The following is a 22877-nucleotide window of genomic DNA, read 5'->3' as shown; positions in this document are numbered from 1 at the left end:
CGAGCAAAAATATTTCGGTATGCCCTCGTTGCAATTTATATCGGTCTCACAATTTCCGGTGTCAGCGAAATCGCCACTTTCCTGCACCAGCCGATGATATTTCACAACGCGGGATGCTGGTTGCTCGATTCCGCGTATTTAACGTCTTGTCCTACTCCCACCGATCGTACGCACGTCATACTCCTCTGAGAAAATTTATGCGCAAATAAAGCGTAAACAACGAATTACGGTACGACTCGGAAGAAAAGAGAAACTTTGCAAAATTTTCCTAAACTTGGTGGGAGTCTTTCCGCGTCAACAATCTTCGCACCTATGTTACCATACAGATCCTTCGTATCCTTTGCATTTTCCTTTTAAATCTCGATCAAGCGACGCTCCTCCGTTTTTCTTCAATTTAACATCGGACTCTCGGTAGCTCGATTATCTTGCGAGTTATCGCGGATTCGTGCGGTTGCACGCGCAAACCGTGTCGAATAATTTCCAGTCTCTTTTGCACGGTAGAATCGAGTCACGAGCGTACCACTACCGTGGTTCTGCGTTTTAAGGTGATCTTTGACACCGGTGTGGGAAACGCGTGTCATTTGACTAAAGAGGTTATCGGTTTTGCACGATAGGCGACCGCTGTTATTTGCTCGTTGCCTGATAGAGACCTTGACAGGCCCACAATGGGATATCGAGTGCGCCAACACTTGACCGAGTGCGGTCGAAACAGTTCGTGGCAATTGTTTCCATTATTATCGGAAAACGCCGCGATTTTTCTCGCGTACGCTACGACCGATTGCTTCATACTTTCATACGTACGATTAACCTCTTTATTTGCGAGAGAAGCAAGAATTTCTATATCGAACATCTCTGATTCGATCTACTAAGTGTGAGATTATTATATTCGTTTCACAGAGGAGAAGGTTACTTATTTAAAAGCATATTAAAAGCGTATTTTAAGAGCAAAATTACCGTTTGCATTGGATCGAATCGGTAGATACTTTAAACGAAATGTGTGCCACGAGTGTGACTCGATCCCACAAAACGAAGGATTGGTCGGACGCAGGTTGCTTTTGAAACGCGAAAATTAACCGATGCACCGGCCCCAAGGCCGGGCTATCCATTTCCATGAATTTTAATCGATTTCTACTCAATCAGATCCATAAACCGTAGATCGAGTACACCACAGGCTTATGCAACTTGGACGAATTGGTCAATCGTACAAAGTACAGTAGAGATCGTATCGCCCGTAATCCTTGAATTTCAATAATCGAAAATGTAATTGCGATTTCGAGGCACGTTTTATAACACATTCTCCATTACACGTGTTTACGTATAAATTATCCACGATTTTCAAATCGTGCAGTCACCGTTTTCCGTTCGCTTATGTAGACCACAATTTTTTAGCCGTTGATCGGTAATTACAGCTGTCGCGATTGTTTTTAAGTGCTTGTAAAGACAGAGTAAGAATCAACGACAAGATGATTATTTCGATGAGATCGTTTAAAGTTCAAAATACCTGTCCCACTAAGATTCATCTTGCGCGAATAACAAGGACCAATTACCTCGTTCTCTACGATACGGTTGTCGTAGTCCGCGTAAAACTGTTGTACTCCTGATCGATTACTCGAGCGATGCACAAAAATAGAAGAAAATGAGAAACGACATTTCTATAAGTATACTCCGTGAAAAATAGAAATTAATACGCTCTCCCCCTCAAAGGTATTTCGACAAGCAACAACATGGACTATTTGCTGATGTTTATCGGGAAAAGCAAATTATTCGATAAATTAATACCTGTTATGTTAATTATGCTACCGATACTTCTCATATAACGCGTCTTCCCATAGAGTCGCTATTAATTCTCTGGATAATGTGACATTAAACAGAAAAAAAAAAATATATATATATATATAAAAATCGAAAAGGAGAGAAATATTTGTCAATCGCGAAGAATAACTTTCAGGAAGTGACGGTTGCATCGAGAAATCTTTTCCCTGAAATATATCGCTTCCTTCTTCTTACTTCTCCTGCTTTTCCTTCCTGCGTCTTTCATTTTGGTTCTCTCTCGGTCGAGAGTAAAGTTACACGGCTTGTAAAACGGAAGTGCAACGCGTAACAAGCCGAGTTTCTTCATGTAACTGCGTGTACGCGACACACGCGCGTTTTTACGCGGCGCAATCGGTTTCGTAAGAGCGTCTACGAACGCGAGAGCCGGAGATCGTCCTTCGATTACAGGAAGTCGGGCCTTTGGACGGTTACTCGGCTGATTTTGATCTATCGATCGCCCGGACGCGGCGCCGGCGTCCGTTTTGCGAGAGAAAATTGTTTTTCCGCTCGTGAAACGTTCTATTATCGCATGTTTTTCTTTCTATAAAAAAAAAAAAAAATTAATTATCGGTTGCACGAATTAAACAGAGAAAACGACTATAATATCGGCAGCGTGTGTAGCGAGAGAAAATTGGCCAGTACGGCTTGACACCAAATCGAACAATCGTCGCGTGAATAATTTAATGAATTTCGTTGAGCGATTCAACAGCCGCGACGAACGAAATTAAATTCCGAAAATAATTCACGAATACAACGGTAGAGTATTCGCGAATCTAGACGAAACGATCGTCGCTAGAAACGGAAAAGTATCTTAGCTGTCTACTTGCGCAATCGAACGTTTTTACAATGGCCGGTGAACGCGCATTACGCTCCTCCTAAACAGATAATTTCACTGCAGCAGAAAATCAGTTGCAGATCCTCCCAAGCGATAAAAACGATTTATTACCGCGAGCTGCACGTTCCGACGGCTGTATCGCTTCTAATTGCTCGTTTCTCGAGATTTCTTCATTCGCTACTCAGGGAGAAACGGAGGCAGCTACGCATCGCCGCGTGCCATCGTTTAACCCTTTGTAACCACAGGTTTATTCGATCAGAAAGTAAAACGATACGACTAATCCAGACGTTTCATTCTGTCTCGAACCGTTTGGTTTTCTTTGCTTCTTCTTCGTGTCCGATCCCTTTACGTATTTTCTTCCCAAATTTCGAAACACTTTGTTCGTGAACGTTCCAAGTAAGTAAATTTTCAAAAATAACGCGTGTAATTCCCATTTTCTCCGCGTTCTTCCTTCCTTCCAGGTGACCGAATCGTCCAATATTTTCCGATCGAATCGCGAATTTTTGTTAAATCGAAGGTCGCACGTGTCAAGCTAAATTCGCTAACGCGGAATTCGCAATCAAGATACAAATATCGGATTGGCAACCAAAGTTGCGCGGCTGAACAAAGGTTCCTCTCTCGTTGACCCAGATCACGCAGCCTACCAGAGATTGTCAAGGGACGCGATCGGATCGCTACGAGATCGATATAGTAGATCTCTTCCGATATGTTCCATCTCTATGTACATCCACGTGCATTATATTCCACTCGCTTATACAATATATACGTCAAGGGGTAACTCTATCCGAAGACCTTTCCAAGATTGTCCATTACGTCTCTTCGGCGGACCTTGAAAGTATCGCTCGTTCCTTTCAATCTCAGCCAATAATCCGGGGTTTCCTCGTGTTCCTACTCTTATTAGGAATCTCAATCTGTCCGAGGTAACAGACGCGGATGACGCCAGGACGAAAGTTTGGTGATCATCCGCGACGAGATGCAAATAAAAGATTTTCGATGAGGATTCCTCGCGTTGGAAAACAAAACAAATATAATATAATAAAATAAAACAAACTCGACGATACTCGACGATACTATTATCACACTCGAACTTCTGTAAGTCGAAAATCTCTACAAGACCGCAGCTTTGCTCGTTCGCTTTTGCCCTGCCTCGAGGAGCTCTTTTTTTTTTTTTTTTTTTATCGTGGGGAAATCCTCATGGACACTCGGCGCTGCGTAGCAACGACCGTGTAGTGTCGGACTCCTACCGACTAAAACCCCCCGGTGGTCATCCCGACGTTCAGAGGTGCACCCGGGGTCTCTTGCGAATCACTACCGAGTGGCCTCGAAGAGCTCTGGAAATCGAAATAAAACTGACATTAACTCGAATTATTCGTCACGCGTCCAGATGCATTATGTTACCCCTGTAACTGAAATTTATAGCCAGATCTCCGACAAGTTGTTCTCTTTGTATCGTCGCTGGCTCTGCAACTGGAAGTTTGCCTACAGCTATGCCACGTGTCACAAGATGCGAGAAACCGATCGTCAGGATTGTCTCCAGTAACATAAGACGACGAAAGTCGTATCTTCAACTTATGCATTTATATATATCGATTGATAACATTTTCCGAGAAGGTGAAAATAATTGTACCTTCGTACAAAGCTTCTTTACGTCGAATACCTTTCGAGTAAAAATTCCACATACGGTCGAAACGTCTAGAACTCGAAAATTTGGACTTTTCCATTAAGGTTCGAGTTAGCGAGCTTGGTCCGTGTATATCTTGCCATAATTGCCGATTTTATCGTTCTTTTTTCTATCGTCAAACGCCTAGAAATTGATATATCGTGAGTTTTTTATAAATCCCGAATAATTTACGATCAATGGACCCTGACTGTTTATGTGTTTTGGCATGTATCACCCATCACGATCTTCGCGATAGCTCTAGAAATTAATCGTCGTTTGATAAATGTTCCGTGCGTGCTCTTTTTTTCGTTTCTTCGACAGCTTTCGGTAAAAGTGTTTGAACGCATAATTGATCAGCTATTACAAACTAGAGAAAGAATCGCGTATTCTGTTATTATCTTCTTTCCATCTTTTTTTTATTATTAATTATTACATCGTGGAAATTTTATCGTACATTATATTATTTCCTTATTCAATTTCGTTTTCTTATAAATAATCGAACATTCGTGTATAACGAAAGTGAGAAATTTATAAAAGATGGAATTGATCAGTTAAATGGAAGGAGACGACATCACTCGTTATTAGCGAAGCGACAGAATCAAATAATTTAAACGTGCAAACATGTTATTTCAATTTTATACGTGTTTCGTGCGGATACTTTGCGATATAAAAAGAGAAGAGCAACGTTCCTATAGGTCAGATTAAATACCAAAATGTTTTATTTGATTACGTTGACGACAGTTTCGAAGGAGGAAGCGGCTGGTTTGCCGAAATAAAATTTCACAAATTCTCAAGTTACTCCGATCCAAGGTGAATAATTTTCATTCTGTGACAAAGCATCGCGAGGAACGTCCCAAACGAGCATATATCAAGCCAAGGTCTAGCAGATCGTCCAGATAACAATTATTTCTGCCATTTTTTCACGAAGCCAAAAAAACTTTTATTTCTCTAATTTAGATTCCCTGACGTCTTTTTACGATCATCTTAAAATCACAAGGAAACTTTTAGTTAGTATCAAGAAGCAAAAAGTCGAAGATAAAATCCTCGAGAGATTCGATGATTCCAGTTTACAGCTTGTTAGGTGTCTGTTCATTTTTCTTGCATTAGAACGACGTTTTATTCGCAACCTTTTTTACGATCGATTTGCTATATCCTGGCGTCTTTCTAACGTATCTGTTACGATTTTCTATATTTCCATACGTTTCTTTCTACGTGTCCGCGTCATTCCTCTCTGTCACAAAAGAAACGATAGAACTTTCTTGTTTGCGTAATACTTAACGTTTCTCGATAACGTGGAATTCACGCAACTCTTACACGTTACTTCGTCGTTTGTCTTTTAACCAATTAAATAAACTAGTTAGTCGACGTTTTATTCAGGGTTAATGCGTCGTTCACAGCTTACGACACAAACGGTTCGAGCATCGTTCCTGTTCCAGCGTAATCTTGCTGCAATGCACGAGAAATTGGAGAACTAGCTAACGTTACGATGGACTACTTGATTTTTCGACTCTGATATAAATTTTTCGCAATCGCTCGTTACGTGGCCGATCGATGACACGGTTTTCTAAAGGTATAGCGTGTACTTTCGATCGTAGCGCAAGACGCTGTTCTATCCGCTTATCAACGCTATTAACGTTAGCCTCGACTAAACGATATAATACGTGTTCATCAAGCGAGGACTTGTTACAAAAGGAACGCCAGATGTCTTTTTCCTGTACGATTTAACACGCGTGTTTCTTTATCGTTAAACAATCTCAGGGAATGGAAGTATTTTGTAATGTTTATTAAATATATATATATGTCATGAACGAAAGACGGCAATTATTTCGAGGAACATGTCTGAACTATTTTTAAAGCGATATCGCAGAAGGAACAGGCCAGTCGAGTATCCATGCAAATATGTAAGTAGGATACTCGGCGTTAGCCTTGAATTTTAATCAGGTCAAAGAGCCAGAACCCTTACGGCAAAAAAGTTTTCGGATGTTCCAAGCCGATCCTCGTGTTCGCCGTCTGGTTTAACCGACAAAATTCACATTCCTGTTTTCGTGGTCCGTTGACATTTATGAAAAATTATGGAAATCAAATTAGTTTCGGATGTCGATAACCAGTACGTTTTATTTAAAAGCGAGGAACACGTTCTTTACGCCCGTGGTACCTTGAAATATGTTAATCGCAGAATCTTCCACAAAGTGCCATCGTTTTATCGATTTCATTTTATTTTTATTTATCGCTCGAGAGATTCCCCATCTTCGCCATCTTCCGTTAGACTAAACTAAGTGCTTTCAATTTTTTTTTTTTTAAATATTTCTCTTACTTTCTCTAGAAGCGTGAATTTTTAATCTAACTTTAAATCGGCATATAAATATTCGAAAGTGTCCTCTTTCGAAATCCCGTCGAGAGAAAAATATACGTTTTTAAAGCTGTAAAATACAAAAATCTATGTTCTATCAGGCGAAACAAAGTTCAAACGCGTTTCAAGCTACTACCGGGTTCGAGGAATATGTAATTTCGTATCGGACGACGAAGGAAGTTCAGGAACGCAGACGATGTCTTTGTATCATCACGAGATAGACGGATAAAGGCTTTAGACCACCTACGCTGATTTTATGCCAGGTTGCGAGTATCGGAACACCTACTCGTTGTATGCTTGTTGGAAAGAAATAATAATATAATTAAGATACTGCGCTACTTCGAATCGTATCTGTGTGCGCAAAAGTTAAAAGATGAAAAGCCCGTATAAAGGAGAAAATTTTCATTTCTACGATAGAACGATATATAGAATGAATTTTAAAAACGAAAGATACTCGTTAAAAAAAGATGAATATCGAAAAGAATCAGAAACTTCGCATATCGCGGTCTAATAATACGAAGTAACATGTACAACAACATTTCTAAAAGTAGAACGTTTCTATGATAAATGACGAACAATTTTTGCAGGATGTTGCGAATGTAGTGAAAACGACTTGCTATATATCTTCTCGATTCTCGAGCATTCCTTCCGTAAAATGATCCAGCGATGATGGCCAGGGCATATGGCAGATGAAAAGGGAAAGTATGCTGTGTTTCGTAAAGCGGAACTTTTTCTATCGGTTAGTTAATCGTTATACTTCGACCTTATAGACTTTCTATGAACGAGGCAGCGTTAAAACTAACACGATTATTCGGATCCTCACGAAATCGTTCAAACATCTCCCGTGCTGTGTTCCTTTGTCGATCTCGTTAGCCCGAGTTACGTTACGCGTTCACGTTTTACGACGGTTTAACGCGGCCTTTGGCTGCCAAAGCGGCGCTCCTGCGCTTCGTTACGCTCTTTTTCTTTCCCACCTGTTTCCTTTTTTTCTGTCTTTTCCGCGTGGCCGTCCAATCAGACGTAAAACTGTTTCGCTAACGTTACTCGCGAGCAGGCACAAGAAGAAACGGACAGCGGTTACGTTCGATCTATTTATCATGTCGTTGAGAAAGTCGTTCGCTTTGTCGAGAATATTTCTGGCAAACGGAGACGTTAAGTTCGCCTTTTACGACAGGCTATCGTTGCTTTTTTCTCGTTACCTAATACTCGCGCAACTGCTGCCGAATGTCTCAATATCGAATTTTGGTTCAACCCTTTATGGACTTGCGGTGCTCTGCAGTACCACTCGCGTCAAGATACTTCCATGAACCAAACGCGCTTACAGATGGATTACAACTCGCAAGCACTGTTCGACGACACGCGCTATCCGTCGTACTACTTGGTTTTATTTAAAAAAAAAAAAATCTTCGTTTCGCTTAAAACGATACACGTAATTAATATTAATAATATATTCGACGTTCTTGTCTCATAAACTCATGGTTAATATTCCATGAAAATACTCACCCCAAGATTCTGCCAGCTTCCTGGCTTCTGTAGAAGTCGCATCTGTGCAGAGGTCTCCTGGGATCGTCCACGTTTCTCTGTCCAGCCGCTTCGCACAACGCGCGATAGAGTTGAAACTGGAGGACTCCTGCCACAAAATTCCTGCGAAACACGGGAGAAAGCGAACTTAACGAATTTCATATTTAAACGCGTATCGGCGTATCGACACCGATCGACCGAGAAAAATCTCTCAAAGAACTCTCGCCAGCGGAAACGAATCAAAAATTATCGAGCAGATATTCAGAATTAGGTAAAGATCGGCAAGTAATCGCGAGCCGATTAATTGGCGAAACGTTTAACGACCTCAGCCGTGGCGACTTTTTGCGAACCACGAAGAAACCGCCACGTCTCCTTCAAGGTCAGTGTCAACGAGGTCGCTTCGCCACTCAGAATTCCTTTCGACGATTCCGCGGAAGGTCGTGCTTGTTCTTTCTCGGACAGATCTTCTCTCGGAGGTGTAACGCGATGAAAGTGTAAAAGAAGGAAGATGGAAAGAAGACAGAGGGAGAGAGAGAGAGAGAGAGAGAGAGAGAAAAAGAGAGAGACTCGTTTCACGGAGACTCTTCATCGACGACGACCTTTACGTAATAAACGCGGGGACTATCCTTCGCGGATCGTTACGCTCTTGTTCGTCTACTTTCCATCGAAAAGAGGCTGCGTCGTGGCCTCTCGGAGGAAATTATTACGACCGCGATCGCGAAAGTAAGGAATGTCGCCAGGCCGATCCTCGACTGGAGCGTCGATAGTTTCATAACGATCCGTAATTACGTCGTGGCTGTTTTATGACCGAGATTTTTGGTTTCACTTTCGCGCCACGAATTCTTACTTTCGTCGGTGTGCACGTTGAATGCTTTTTTTCGCCGATAACCTACTTGTTTTTTTTTTTTTTTTTTGTAGAAACGAGCTTTTGTAGAAACGAGTTGGAAGCGAGCCTAGTCGCAAGTTAAACTGTACGCTGTTTGTTTTTATTCAAGCACACAGTTAACGTTGGAATTTTCAAGAAACATTTCATAAGAAAACGTATTTCTCACCGATTTAATCACGCGACACATTCTAACGGTTTAAATCACTGTCCGCCTTCGTTCGTCTCTCGTGATTATACATGCGAGCGGCGGTATCAATCTGAATAATCAGGTAACAAGGATAACAGGGAGTCGATGGCAAAGGATGATGCTAATCTTGAATTCTACATGGTATAGCGAGCGAGATATCGATTTTCCAGCGAATCGCGAAGGTTAGGCCACATCCTCGAAGTCCAAGGTTTCTCCGAAAGTTTCTTTCGCCTAAATTTCATCGTCGATCGTTAGTGAAAGAGGCAAAAAAAAAAAAAAAAAAAAAAAAAGAAAAAAGAAATCCAAGATCTCTATTGCGATTAATACCATCGAACGTAACCAAGAGAGGTGAAATTGAACGGGATAAAAAAAGTCTGTCGGAACGATTACGCAGTAGCGAGAATAGGCGTAATCTGGCAAATTTTTATCCTTAATTAATTAACCTTTGAGCTTCTGCCCACGTGCTTGGTTCAAGATCGAAATCGACGACGATAGGCCGTAATACGTCGAAGCTTTCATCTCGAGGCGAGGAAAACGACGTTAATTGAATTCAAGGAGAAGCCTCCGTTGCGAATGGCAAGGCTTGTGATTTACAAGCGACAGTTCGTTTCCATCGTTTCAGTCAAATGGGTCCAAAGTTTTTCAAATATTCCAAATCCATCCGATAATCGGCAGGGACGTCGATCTCTGATATTTCCATCTAACGTTAGATAATAATTCGAATGCCGTCGAATGGATTCGACTTTCGAATCCTGCTCCTCGTAGATTCGTCTCAAGATTTTATTCTTCCAACGATCGACCGGCTAAACGTAATCTCGCGTTAACTCATATTCTTACCAATGGAACACCTCGATTTAACGCGCGTGATTTATTATAATCGTATTCTTTATAAATAAAGCTACTCGTCGATCGTTTCATATACTGCCCACATTTCGACCATCAATTTCCCTTCGATCGAATGTAAATCGTGCGCACGGTAATCGCGATCATCTCGCCGTGCACAGTCGTTACGTAACGATCCAACGATCTCGCGAGTGGTCAGCTTTGTATATTATACATTCCTAACGACCATCGTGCGAGTAGGCGTTCTGTGTGTGTGCGTGCACGTTACAAAACATTTGGTGAGAAGAGAATTTGCGAATTTTAATGGCAACGCGAGACGTTTTATAAGGTACGACACATGTATATTCGTAATTTAGGGATTGAAACGTTTCAAGGACTCGATTTCTCGTCTTCGTGTCCGATCTTACGTAGAAACGTATTCCTATCGATCAATCGTATGCATATAAAATTGCGAATACTATGGAGAGTTAATTATCGCGTGAAATATCGTACCAAGTACCTTACAGCGTATCAAGGTATACAGCTTTTAATTGAGAAATCCCACGTGGAACTTTTATTTTCTCAAGACGTACACGTTCGATACGCGACTGAACGTTTGCATGGAAATTGCCGGCGAATTTCGGTTATCCGAACGTCGCGCGTCGGCTCCTGTTATCGCGATTAATAAGAGCAGCCGATGGGAATAGAGCTGGCGAACTTCTATTATCGGAACTTCTCTACCTATCGAACTGTTCGGGGCATATGAATCAAAGGAGGAAACAAAAATGAAACATCGTTAATTGGGAGAACAAAAGCAAAGAACGAATCGCGTCGTTTCTTATTTTCTTCTCCCTGTATGGAAAAAATGCGGTTTCAGATTTTTAATCGGTAGCGGCAGAAAACGGAACCGGGGACAAGCTAGGAAAAGAGAGGGAAATCGTGACGTAGGACCGCGTGTCTCATGAAAGGGAGCAATGGTTGCACCCACGAGATTGGCGGCGGATAAATCCTTACGGGTGAGCACCTACGGCTTGGTGCACACGTAACCGTCGAGGTTGCCGTCGAGAGAGGAAGGACGAAAACGGAACGGTAAAACAGGGAGAAAGGGAAGAGGAGTTGGAACGCGTTGCACCGATTCGATTATCGTCTACCGGCGACGATCATGTCCGGTTGGAGAAAAGAGGATAATATTCGTCGAATTGGGCCAGTTGCGCAAATTTCGTGTACCGCGATAGTATCGAGTTGTATGTAGCGACTTGAGAAATGGTATCGAAACGTCGATCGAAATAGAAAGAACCCTTTGTGTTCGATACTTTGTCGATTCATTGCGTTCTATGGAGATTACGAACGAGGTTGAGGTTTAGAATAAGAGAAGAAGTACGTAGGAGATGCGACTATTAAAGAGAGATATTTTCGACGCGTCAACAGGTTGGTATGCAGAATCGGAAGTTGGGGCGAAACTACGGAGAAAGGAACGAGTGCGGATGCAACGTGACAGAGAGATTTTTGTATACGAGACATTTGCCACGTTACGTCAGATGCACGAGTATTACGTTCAAAATTTTCCCCTTACGTTTCTCTTTCGAATAGAAACGTCGTTAATGAAGCAATTAGGATTTCACAGGCAAGGCGAAACGTATATATCGAGAAGTAATTTTCGTACTTTGTGTAAAATATTGTTGCGACTAAAATACCGTTACGAGAGGAGGTTGAGCGGAAAAAGAATTCCATTCGTCGAGGATACCACGATGATCCAATTGAGAGAGAATAGAAATAATACGAATAAAGTAATCAAGATATCGCTACCTTGTTGAAAACTATAACACAGAACTGCAGATAAAGAATCGATTCTGTTAATCCAAATATATATATATATATATTCCGATGATCTAGAATCGTATTAAAAACGAAAGTAGAAACAATTAGCTTTTCGTTTTAAAGCGGCACGATGTCAGGATCGATGTCAGAAATCCATCGATTTCTGTTCAAACTCACCAAGAATAAAGTAATTACGATATCGGAAGAAATTCAGCTGTCGCGTAATTCACGCGTAACAGATCGGTCTTAAAGCGCTTAAACAGCAGCCTGTCCCAACCTGTTCACCCAACGATTCAAACTCATCGGGAATTCCGCGAAACTTCATGTTCGAAAAAATATCTAAAAATAAACGTCACAGCTACGTCACGACTCATACGCATATCGGGGTACCGATGTCGGGTATCCGCATAACAGTGGAATCCACGGTGGTCGACAGTGGGGATGCCTCGGACGACGAAGAAAACGAAACTGTTGCCTAAGGAGAGGGACGTTTCGGAGTGGCGTGGGGAGGTGAGTCGTGTGTCTCTCAAAGGGGAGTGGTAGCCGATCGTGGTCGTTCTACGCGAACAAAGAGGTGTAACGAGGGGGGTACGGTGTGTCGGGCCCGGGTGGCGAAGGCGAAAGTATGCCGCGTATATAAGGCGACGAACCAACGGCAATCAGCATCCAGTTCACTTCTGGACGCACCTGGAATATCTCGAGAGCAAAAATGAGAATCCTGGTACGTGAGTGACACGACGAAGGGGCACGACTGTCGGCCCCTGTCCGAGAAACCGGCGACCGGAACAACGGGGTCGAGTAGTGACCAGAAAGACGCGTTTACGTCGCGCAGTGAATGATTTCCATTCCGAGCTGGTTCTGTAGTTTCCGTATCGGCACGTTGCTTTCCAGCGAATCGATCGTAACCTATTTGTACTTCCAAGAATCGTAACGTCGATTCGTAGATTCGCGCACAGTGATCTCGTTGCGATAGAATCCGATCCGGCTTCTGGCAATTCCCTGAAAATCCCAGGAATCGCGACTCGGCCGCGGTGTCTTTTGGTCTAGAAACTCGAAATCGTCCGTACGAACCGGTCTCTCGAATCGCTTTCGTTTTCATAGCCGATCTAGTCGACTATGCGATTCGGTCTTCCACCAAATACTAACGTTCCGACGTGGTTTTCTAGGTTTACACGACAGCGATCGCCCTGTTGGTTTCGTCCACGTGGGCCGGGGAGAAGACGTCCGAGAAAGCAGAAGCTTCGGTGGAAGACAATTCCACGAAAAAACAAGAGAAACGCGGCCTGTTGGGTCTCGGTTACGGCTACAGCTACGACGGTGGCTATGACATCGGATCTGGTGGACACGGTGGTCTGGAATTAAGCGGCGGCTATGGCGGTAGCTATGGTGGCTACGGTAGCTATGGCGGCTACGACGGTGGACACGAACACGTCAAGACCGTGACCGTTGTTAAGAACGTAGCTGTTCCATATCCCGTGGAGAAACACGTGCCTTACCCCGTGGAGAAACCCTACCCAGTCCCCGTGAAGGTTCCAGTACCGCAACCGTACCCGGTGGAAAAGCCTTATCCAGTCAAGGTCCTCGTCAAGGTTCCGGTACACGTACCCCAACCGTACCCCGTGGAGAAGAAGGTTCCATATCCGGTTCACGTACCCGTCGATCGCCCATACCCCGTCAAAGTTTTGGTTCCACAGCCTTACCCCGTGGAGAAACACGTACCCTACCCGGTAAAGGTACCAGTGCCACAACCGTATCCAGTCGAGAAACCAGTCCCAGTGCCGGTCAAAGTTCCGGTCCATGTACCAGCCCCCTATCCAGTGGAAAGATTGGTTCCGGTGAAGGTTCCTGTCGATCGTCCGATCCACGTGCCAGTACTCAAACCCTATCCCGTGCACGTCGACAGGCCAGTACCTTATCCAGTGGAAAAACCAGTGCCAGTCGCGGTCAAAGTACCAGTCGACAGACCGTATCCAGTCCCGGTGGAGAAGCCAGTCGCTGTCCCGGTAAAGGTACCGGTACCACAGCCGTATCCCGTCGAGAAGCCAGTACCTTACCCCGTGGAAAGGCCTGTGCCGGTGGAAGTTAAGGTTCCAGTAGACAGACCGTATCCAGTTCACATCGAAAAACCGGTGCCCTACCCGGTCGAGAAACCTGTTCCGTACCCAGTTAAAGTACCAGTAGCAGTTCCGGTACATGACTCTGGTTACAGCAGCGAGTGGGCGGGTGGCCACGGTTATCATTAACTTCGTTCCAGTCGCGTTTGTTCCGGTTTGATTACCATTCGAGCGATCTTTCGGATGGCGATCACGTGCCGGTGACATCGAGCAATCGACGAACAGCTTTAGGAAAACAGAAGAAGAGAAAAGAAGAAACGAAATTGACGAGAGTCGGAAGGGAATCGGTACTCGATGGCACGCTTCTATTCACGTATTTCTTCTTGTACCTGGATCGCGACAGGGGTGAGCCGCGAGTCTAACGAACACATCGCGCCGCTCCAGAGACCGGTTCCTCCGAGGTCGATCGCAACGAACCCCGCAAACACAGCGACGCGAGTCATGGATACGAAGAAACCGAGAGATTCGTAGTTGGAGCCTGTCTTTAGCGATCTTCGACCAACAGCTCGCTTATCTCAACTTCTCTTTTTTTTTTTTTTTCTACCGAAATAGCAGAATACATGTATTTTTGTACGAATTATAAATATTAATGACCTAAAGAATAACGAACGGTGTGTTGATTCACGCTCGATACGACCTTCCCTCGGATTCCTTCGACCGACGCGACGTCACGACTAGTTTAACAATTTCCACTTTCGTTTTCCGCGTGCTCGACTCACCGACGTCCCTCGCCGTTCCTATTCATTAACCATTCTACAACGATATTTATCATCGACGATCTCAGAAACAATTTCACGTTCTCCGTCGATCGACAGTCCTCGAATCGTCGATATTATTACAAGGCTGTGGGAGAATCCGTGTCACGATCGGATGCTCGCTTTCCACGTGCATCGATCGAAGGGACAGAGTTCGCGAATTCGCGAGTTTCACTTTCTATTTGAAACTTTCTTCCGATAGTCCGAGCGACCATGCATGCAGGTGCACGAAAGATTCGCGTGCTCTATCGACGACACGCTAAACCGGATGGCAGAGCCACGACCCACTTCTCTCGCTGCCAACACGGGCCTGCCAAATCGATGCTCTTGATCGCCCCTTACCGTCAACGCGTCCTCGTAATTTCCACCGATATACAGCTCGTTGTTCTTTGACCCATATCCACTTTCCACGGAATTACCGGAATACTCGGGAAAAGATTCGTGGAAACGCGATCTTACCGATTTTCGCCCTTCTTTCGTCTTATATCGAACGTATTATTTTTCCCTCTTTTTATTAGCAATAATAAAAGTGGCTCTGAATTTTCCAGCGAGTTTAACGATTTCTGCGCGTATGCCAGTCTCGAACAATACCGTCAAAGGGAAAGCGATTATCGACAAGGCGTACAAGTTCGATCGAAGCACCGGAAACTTTAGCAACGATTCACCAGCAACCTTCAATTATCTTCGTTGCGCGTTCGTTAAGCAACCCCGATGGATCCTTCGGCTATACGCGATTTCAACGTACGCGTGCCTTGCGCGAACTCCTCGAATAAGCAGCAGCATTATTTTAATTAAAGAGACTCGCGTTCGTTGGAATCGTTAATTGACGTCGCGTCGTTGGCTCGGGCTCCAAGTAGCCGAGTATGCCGACGGATCACGCCCACGACTCGTTTCGTTCTTCCACGTTGACGTTTGCAATTCGGTAGCGAGCAGAGAAATAAAAAAGCAAAAGAGAAAATTTATACGACAAACCGAAAGTGGAAATGAACGAAAAAAAAAAAAAAAAAGAAAAAAGAAAAAACGTAAAGAAACGTATCGAGAATGTAAATAAAGAAATATTTTCTCCTTGCAAGGTCACGGCAAACGAAAGTCGAATTTCCTTGTTCAATTTTTTCGTGTAACGATATTCATGATATACAATGAGTTTGACTTTTGCGCTTCGACCCACTTCGACCGTGCCCAAGCACAGTCACTTGACTCACGAATCACACGCTTCGTGCTCGTCCGTCCAACAAGCCGGCAACTCTTATGCAATCGAATCGCACGCGACTTCCACCGAGGCTGAAAGTGAGAGAGGCCTCCCCTTCGTACGAAAGATAGTCATGGGAGAGAAACTGGCCGCTTCGTGTCCGACCGGAACGGTCCTAATTCCCTTTCGCGACTTTTGACCGAGCGAGAAGCGTTTCTACTTGCATCTGGGTCTTTGTACCTTGGTTCTTGTGATGTTCTCTTTCATTTCTTTTTTTAATTAGTGAAATTTTGGACAACCGGTATGTGCGTAACTTTTTTATTTTATTCCTTTCTTTATTTTATTGTCATAAGTATATATCGATATAAATTTATACGTTAACGTTTCCTGATATTTCTAATTAGTGATTTCTAATTACGAACTGAATTTTCATTCCTGCAATGCTACTTGCGCGTAGCTCGGCAGTTTCTTCAACTTTTACTCGTAGCGAGCGTCGGTAAAGAAGCCGTACGAATTTTACAATGATCGGTATATTCATTTTTGCGTGCTGGGAATCTGAGTAGTTAAAGAAAAAAGTTAAATTCGAGACCGAATCGCTAAATGGAAATAGTATCGTGTTATAAGTTGGCCGAGACGATTGAATCGCTATATAAGAAAATTAAGATTAAGCAACTGTGGGAAATCATATCGACTGTAGTTACGGCAGTTTATTCGAAACGAGACTACCAGCGACGAGACCGAATATTCGATAAATCGTATAATGACTAGATTTCAATTCGAGATAAATGGCGCTGTGACCGGAAATTTAAATTGAAATCTTTCTAAATCGCTGATCGTAATAGAACTTTAAAAGAGTGGAACATCCGATAAATCGTTTCTAGCGCGGCATACGATCGCTATAAATAATAGTTCGTTAGTATATACACCGTGCACGCATCGAAAGCGAAGACGGCCAATTATGCTAATGACGCGCGCTATGTAACGAAGGTGGATTCTTTTAATTAATCGAGATGGTTTTTCTGCATCGAGAGATCGTTTGTAACCGGTCGCGTGACTCCACGTCGTTATTCAATGGCTTATCTATTAAATAATCGTAATTAATACAATAAGACCGATTTTACATATCGTTAGAGGGACTTCGATTTAATTATAGACATCGCGATGATTTCAATAATTAATCAATTACAGGATACCCAAATTCGCAAATGCGCTGCGTGAATGGAGCTTTCTCACGCTTAATAATTTTGATGCTAACGACCACATCATTAAGGATAAAAAGAAAGTTATTTGCATATTGACTCCAGAATTTAGTTCTGGTGGTGTGCGCTTTGAAAATTTAAATATCTGAAAGTGAAATTTTTATTTCTTAATCTCGAATGATTTCTTAATGACTCTTTTTCTTACAATTTTAACCTGTAATGTAGAGTATTCGAATATTTTGGCTTTTTTCACGAATATGTTACGCGTGTACGCGAAGAAGTAACGCAACGATGCAAAAATACGAATAAAAATTTCCTGGACACTAAAAGGTAATATGAAAATAAAGAATTACGAAACGAACCCGTTCGAAACATTCTGATAACGATTTGCAGATTTCTCGAAATATATTAAAACGCAGTTCCCCCATAATTCCCATATATGTCTAAAAACTCTGTGAAACGCGTTTCGTGTCCGCACGAAAGAAGAAAACTATACTCTCCGCTGAACGATACCATTTGTCAGTAACAACGTGGATGGAAAAAATTTGCATGGTGCATCGAGCATGACAGAAACGCTACCAAAAAGCATAAAAGGATCAGAATTCGTTCACGGTCCTGTGATCATCGCGTGTCCGCCGTGAAATCCACGTAAAACGGTGCCAGTTAACGCGATTCCACATTTTCTCCGCGGCCAATGTTCCCCTTCTTCGATTACGTGTATCTTTGCGAAGGATTGTCCACCGTTTGCTCGATTATGGCCACAACCGCGGCACAGTTTCCATCGACATAGTCCATGACCGTGAATGTCTTGCACGGTTTGTCGCTTGCATCTTTCCGGTTAGTATCCGGAAGCCCATAAACGTTGCAACTTGATTCGTTTAATTTCTTCGCTTACATACGCTGGATCTAACATTTGTTAGCAGTCGATGTCTTCTATCAGCGTTACAGAATAATAAGATATTTGGAAAATTTTAGCACCGCGTGTAAAACAAATTTCAATCTGTTTAGATTATTCGAGATAAAGTCGTGTATATGTAATCTCTGCAGTTTTATCATCTCTATTAGTTAGCGTTGAAGCGATCATCGCTTCTAAGAAAACTCTACGTCCGGTCTTTAGTTTCCTCAAGCACCGAAGCCATCGACAGCGTATAGACAAAAGACCGCGTCGAGGGCAAACCATAAACTGTACACAGACAACGTTGGCTTCAGGGTTTTCACTTGTATTTACACTTTTCTACCTTACAATTTATCCACGCGTTCCTTTGTATCCACATGCATCTAATAACCTCAACATTTAGAATTATTGTTTCTTGGAATTACGATCTCGGTTTCAATTTTCCACCCTTTATTATCTCTAACTCGATATCTTCTGCTAGAAACGAAGAATCTAAGAAAAATATGCTAAATTTATTAAGCACCGATTTCGACTAGAAATCCCAAGCACATCACCCGAAGACTCCGAGATTGAGGCGATCTTTCGCTTTCGTTCCGTGCGTGACTCGCATCGAGATCGGTTGCGGCCAGCATTCTCGATGGAATGCATTTCAAGGTCGCCGCAACAGGGAAAAACGTTGTCGCAAAAGGCGTGAAAACACCGAACTTGAGTGAAACTCGTTCACCAACATTCAGTGTCGCTCCATTTCTAGATGCTTGATTCTATTCGTTTTGATTGAGCAAAGAGTTAGGTACTTCGAATCGATAGCTCCTGACCGGGACGTTATCTGGACGAGTTTCACTCTCGACAAAAGACGCGAAAGCGAAGACGCGTCCCCTCTTGGTGAATCCATCAACTTGTGCACAGGCTGTGGATGGAGGAACGACTATATAAAAGATAGTAAATCGACAGAACTGATTTACTTCTGTGCAGTTTGGAACGTGCATCGCAAATTCTTCAAAATCTAGTAGAACCACGTAATTTACCTAGTAATCGTCTAGTTTGTAATTTTCTAGTTGGAATTTTCAATCCTACAGACACCAGCATCTTAATCTATACGATGGATTACACGGTACGTTCTGAAACAAGAGAGGAAAGAGAAGAACGTCTAAATTTGCATCCAAGTGTCTGAATTATCGTGTGATCATGTTGAAAAGTGAATTTCGAGAATGTTATAATTTTTCTAAAAAAATTCATCTGTTCCACTTGTAGAGAAATACGGCAATCTTGTTGATATTCGCCGTGGCAACATCGTCTGGTCATCGTATTAATCGGAAACAAGTTTCGATTTCTGACAAATGTTATCAAGCTATGAGTACACGGCCACGGGAGTACTTTAAACAGGAACGGAACTTTCCTGTTGCTGAAGAGAAAACGAGCGGTGCTTTGGAGAGGACAGATCGAGGACCAAGATCCACAAAGTCGGTAGAGGAAACGTGTACGTAAATTTATCAGTTATAATATCTTCTTATAGTAAGCGCTACGTAACAAGTCCATTTTCATTAAAATAAAATCCTACAGCCGTGAGACTGCAAATTTCTCTTTTCCTCCTGTAGTATTTTTACACAACACATTTTTTTTTATATAATATAGCGATCGTTATACTAACGGTACATAAATATTAATTAAACGAGATCGTTACAGACGACTCCTACAACGAGCCCTTGGAAGACCAGCAAGCAGAAGCGGAAAATCTCGAAGAAATGGCAGTCAACAGCAACGATCTCGAAAATGGAAAGCTCTACATCCCAGAATCCAACGATATACCAGCCGGAGTACCCCGAGAGGGTCAAGTTCTAGGCCGCCACGTGCACGAGAACGTGCACAAGATGGTAACCGTGATAAAGAAAGTCGCAATGCCCTATCCAGTCGAAAAAACGATACGATATCCCGTCGTCAAGAACATACCGTACCCCGTCAAGGTACCTGTACCACAACCTTACCCAGTCGTAAAGAAAATACCATACCCGGTAGAAGTCTTCGTCAAAGTTCCACTGAAGATACCTAAACCGGTACCGGTGATCAAGGAAGTACCTTATCCGGTCCAAGTACCGGTCAATCGTCCGGTACCTTTCAAGGTTTACATACCTGACCCTTTTCCAGTAGAGAAGAAAGTTCATTATGAAGTTAAGGTACCAATACCCGAACCAATCCCTGTCGAACGAAAAATTCCAGTAGCAATAAAAGTACCGGTACACGTTCCTCAACCGTATCCTGTCGAAAAAGTGGTGCATTATCCTATAAAAATCGAGGTGGAACAACCGATACCGATACCGGTATCTAAACCATATCCCGTGCTAATTTCCAAGCCTGTCCCTTATCCCGTTGATAAACCAGTGCCTGTACCTGTGACAGTTAAGGTACCAAGACCTGTACCTGTAACTGTCGACAAACCTATCCCCGTGAAAGTGAAGATTCCGGTACCAGCACCATATCCCGTGGAAAAGGAGGTACCTTATACCGTGGAAAAACCGGTGCCTGTGTTGGTGAAGGTACCGATTCATAGACCTATACCTATACACGTAACGAAATCTGCGCCTTACTCTGTCGAGAAGCCTGTTCCCTATGCCGTTAAAGTACCCGTTTCCGTACCAGTAGAAGAGGAAAAGGCCGTGGACGAGGTTAAATATCACGACTGAAAGCGACCAATGTGAATAGCATGGCGAACGATAGAGTAATTTTGTTTCGTTAGGGCGTCTCCTAGTGCGAAATTTGGAGACAATTATTGTCCATGGTAATTGTTGAATGGCTCTCTCCGTTTATTTTTGCGTGTACAAATACCGTAAGCGGAATCGAAGGCGTTTCGCTGTTTAGAGTTATTAGAGTTATTTAGGAGTTAGATTGTGGACTTTTACTCATTTGTAGAAAATGTAAACGTATATTATATGTAAAAATATATAAAATATCTAAAGTATAGGCTCCTACAGTGAGAGAACGAGGGTCAGAGGGAAATTAATTTCTGTCGAGATTCTCTATCTTCTATTTGTAGCCACAAGGATATGAAATTGTACAAATATTCGCAGTCTAACCATACTATTAGCAATTTCAGAGGAATTTCAGGAGAATTGGTTTTACTAAAAAGAATTCAAAGGTAGCGAATTTCAAAATTTCTATGTCATCGATTATTAAACTCGAACTGCAACCTACATTCCCTGGAATGCATTTTCTGGTTCTGCATTGGCGTATCGACAGAATAGTTTCTACCGTAGTACATGCGCATTGGTGCCATTAGTAATTACCGCCCTTTAAATAATTTCTATTTATGTAACAGAAATATCGATATTACGATTTTTAGTTAATTTATTTCTATAAGTTTCCAATGCGATAACGTTCGAATATAAATTAGCAAATATGTATAAGAGCCGAAAACAACATTGGAGTAATTTAGATAAAAGATACGATGTATTTTTTACATAATAAGAAATCCAAGATATCGATTTCCTTCCGGTCACGTTTGCCTTCGTTCCGATTAACTGCATTGATGTTCCTTGTTGATTGGTATGGAACTTCCACGACATAACTTCCTCGACTCCAAGACTTTCCTCGTAACTAATAATAACGTCAATGATAATCGACAGAAAATTACACAAATCTAACACGATTAAAATAAACGTAATCGTCGACCAAAGAATAATCGTAATCTCTTCTATTTAGTCGCAAAATGTTTCTCAAATTTCATTGCCAGAAAGAAGCTTCCAAATTATGTGATTTTTATTTAAGAAAATTTAATATCGCTATACGTACCGTTACGTGATAATTGTAATCGTAGTAGGCTCATGTCAATTTCAGTGATTCAATTCGGCAACAAGAGAATCAAGTTTCGTGACTTTCGTCGAAACTTTCTACGTTTCCGGTTTAGCTATGAATCTGTTTGATTGGAAAATTTTTCAATGTAAGACACGCAAAGTTGCGAACCAGAGAATATATTTAATCTGATTGTCGAGCCAGAGGAAGAAAGCGGCGCGATTTAAAATGGCAAGACTGCCACGAAGAACTTTTATACCGGTTTTCGTTTCACTTGTTCCAGACACGAGAAACTCAATGGCTCGTGTGATCGATGAAGATCTACGGTAAGAAAGAAATCTAAGGATGCGAGGAGGCTGACCGAGCAAATGGAATATTGCGAAAGGGACGACTAGTAACAAACGATAGATTATTATAGACGCAATTTTTGTTTGTAACGAGTTCCGTGATAGAAATTCTGGAACGTTCGCTCCAGAGAACAGAAAAACGTGGCTTCGTAGTAGTTCAGGGTTCGCGCAGTTTTACGATTGCTTATAGAAAGTGGTCATTCGCTTTCATCCGACAAACGCAAATAGCGTTGCCTTCCTGGCGAGCTTTTCATCAGATTAACGAACTAGAACCTTTGCGTTGGCGCGTCGTAAATAGATTTTCATGGTTTCTGAAGTAGTGTAAATTTGTTATTTTCTTCCCACCTTTAATTTTTCTAAATTTAGGATACGATTGGATCAAGCGTCGGAAACTTTAAATCGTTTTAGATAACGCCATTGAATAATTCAGTGACACGGGAAATAACTATTTCTGATGCGCTGTTCAAAGAAATATATCGAACGATTGGAAGATTCCTGGTATTTTTGAAACCGTTCAAATGTCCATTTTTTAACGATTTATAGCTGCTTCAATGAATTCTAAAGAAATATATGTTTTATACACGCGTATATATTGAAAAATCATATCGTATATGTGAAAGAAAATTCTCATCTTTAACACGATATGCAATGATACATCGACAAAGATGAAAATATTTATTGGAAAAATTTTAGAAAATTGATGC

General features: G+C 42.3%; 3 protein-coding genes across 9 annotated transcripts in view; 2 read left to right on the top strand and 1 right to left on the bottom strand.

Moving 5' to 3' along the window:
• Window positions 1-22877, bottom strand: part of Ance-3 (angiotensin-converting enzyme Ance-3) — a 54579-nt gene that overhangs the window by 6321 nt on the left and 25381 nt on the right. For all 5 annotated transcript variants that reach the window (XM_072010530.1, XM_072010532.1, XM_072010528.1 and 2 more), the window contains one exon: window positions 8161-8301. In XM_072010530.1, the coding sequence (XP_071866631.1) occupies window positions 8161-8301 (141 nt within the window). The remainder of the gene's footprint in view (window positions 1-8160; window positions 8302-22877) is intronic.
• Window positions 12455-14614, top strand: LOC139990592 (uncharacterized). The gene is made up of 2 exons (XM_072009993.1): window positions 12455-12612; window positions 13058-14614. The coding sequence occupies exons 1-2, from the start codon at window positions 12601-12603 to the stop codon at window positions 14132-14134; spliced, it is 1089 nt and encodes a 362-aa protein (XP_071866094.1). The 5' UTR covers window positions 12455-12600; the 3' UTR covers window positions 14135-14614.
• Window positions 15779-22847, top strand: LOC139990591 (uncharacterized). Of its 3 annotated transcripts, none has more exons than XM_072009991.1 (3): window positions 15779-16250; window positions 19295-19520; window positions 19727-22847. In XM_072009991.1, exons 2-3 carry the CDS (start codon window positions 19394-19396, stop codon window positions 20719-20721), a joined length of 1122 nt encoding a protein of 373 aa, XP_071866092.1. In that variant the 5' UTR covers window positions 15779-16250; window positions 19295-19393; the 3' UTR covers window positions 20722-22847. The 3 variants fall into 3 exon arrangements, with proteins under 3 accessions (XP_071866092.1, XP_071866091.1, XP_071866090.1); XM_072009990.1 differs by lacking the exon at window positions 15779-16250 and adding an exon at window positions 18522-19071; XM_072009989.1 differs by lacking the exon at window positions 15779-16250 and adding an exon at window positions 18522-19154 and having other exon boundaries at window positions 19727-22846.

Source organism: Bombus fervidus, chromosome 9 (assembly GCF_041682495.2).
Source record: "Bombus fervidus isolate BK054 chromosome 9, iyBomFerv1, whole genome shotgun sequence".
In the NCBI taxonomy this organism is placed as follows: domain Eukaryota; kingdom Metazoa; phylum Arthropoda; class Insecta; order Hymenoptera; family Apidae; genus Bombus; species Bombus fervidus.
This window is presented reverse-complemented; position numbering and strand designations above follow the sequence as displayed.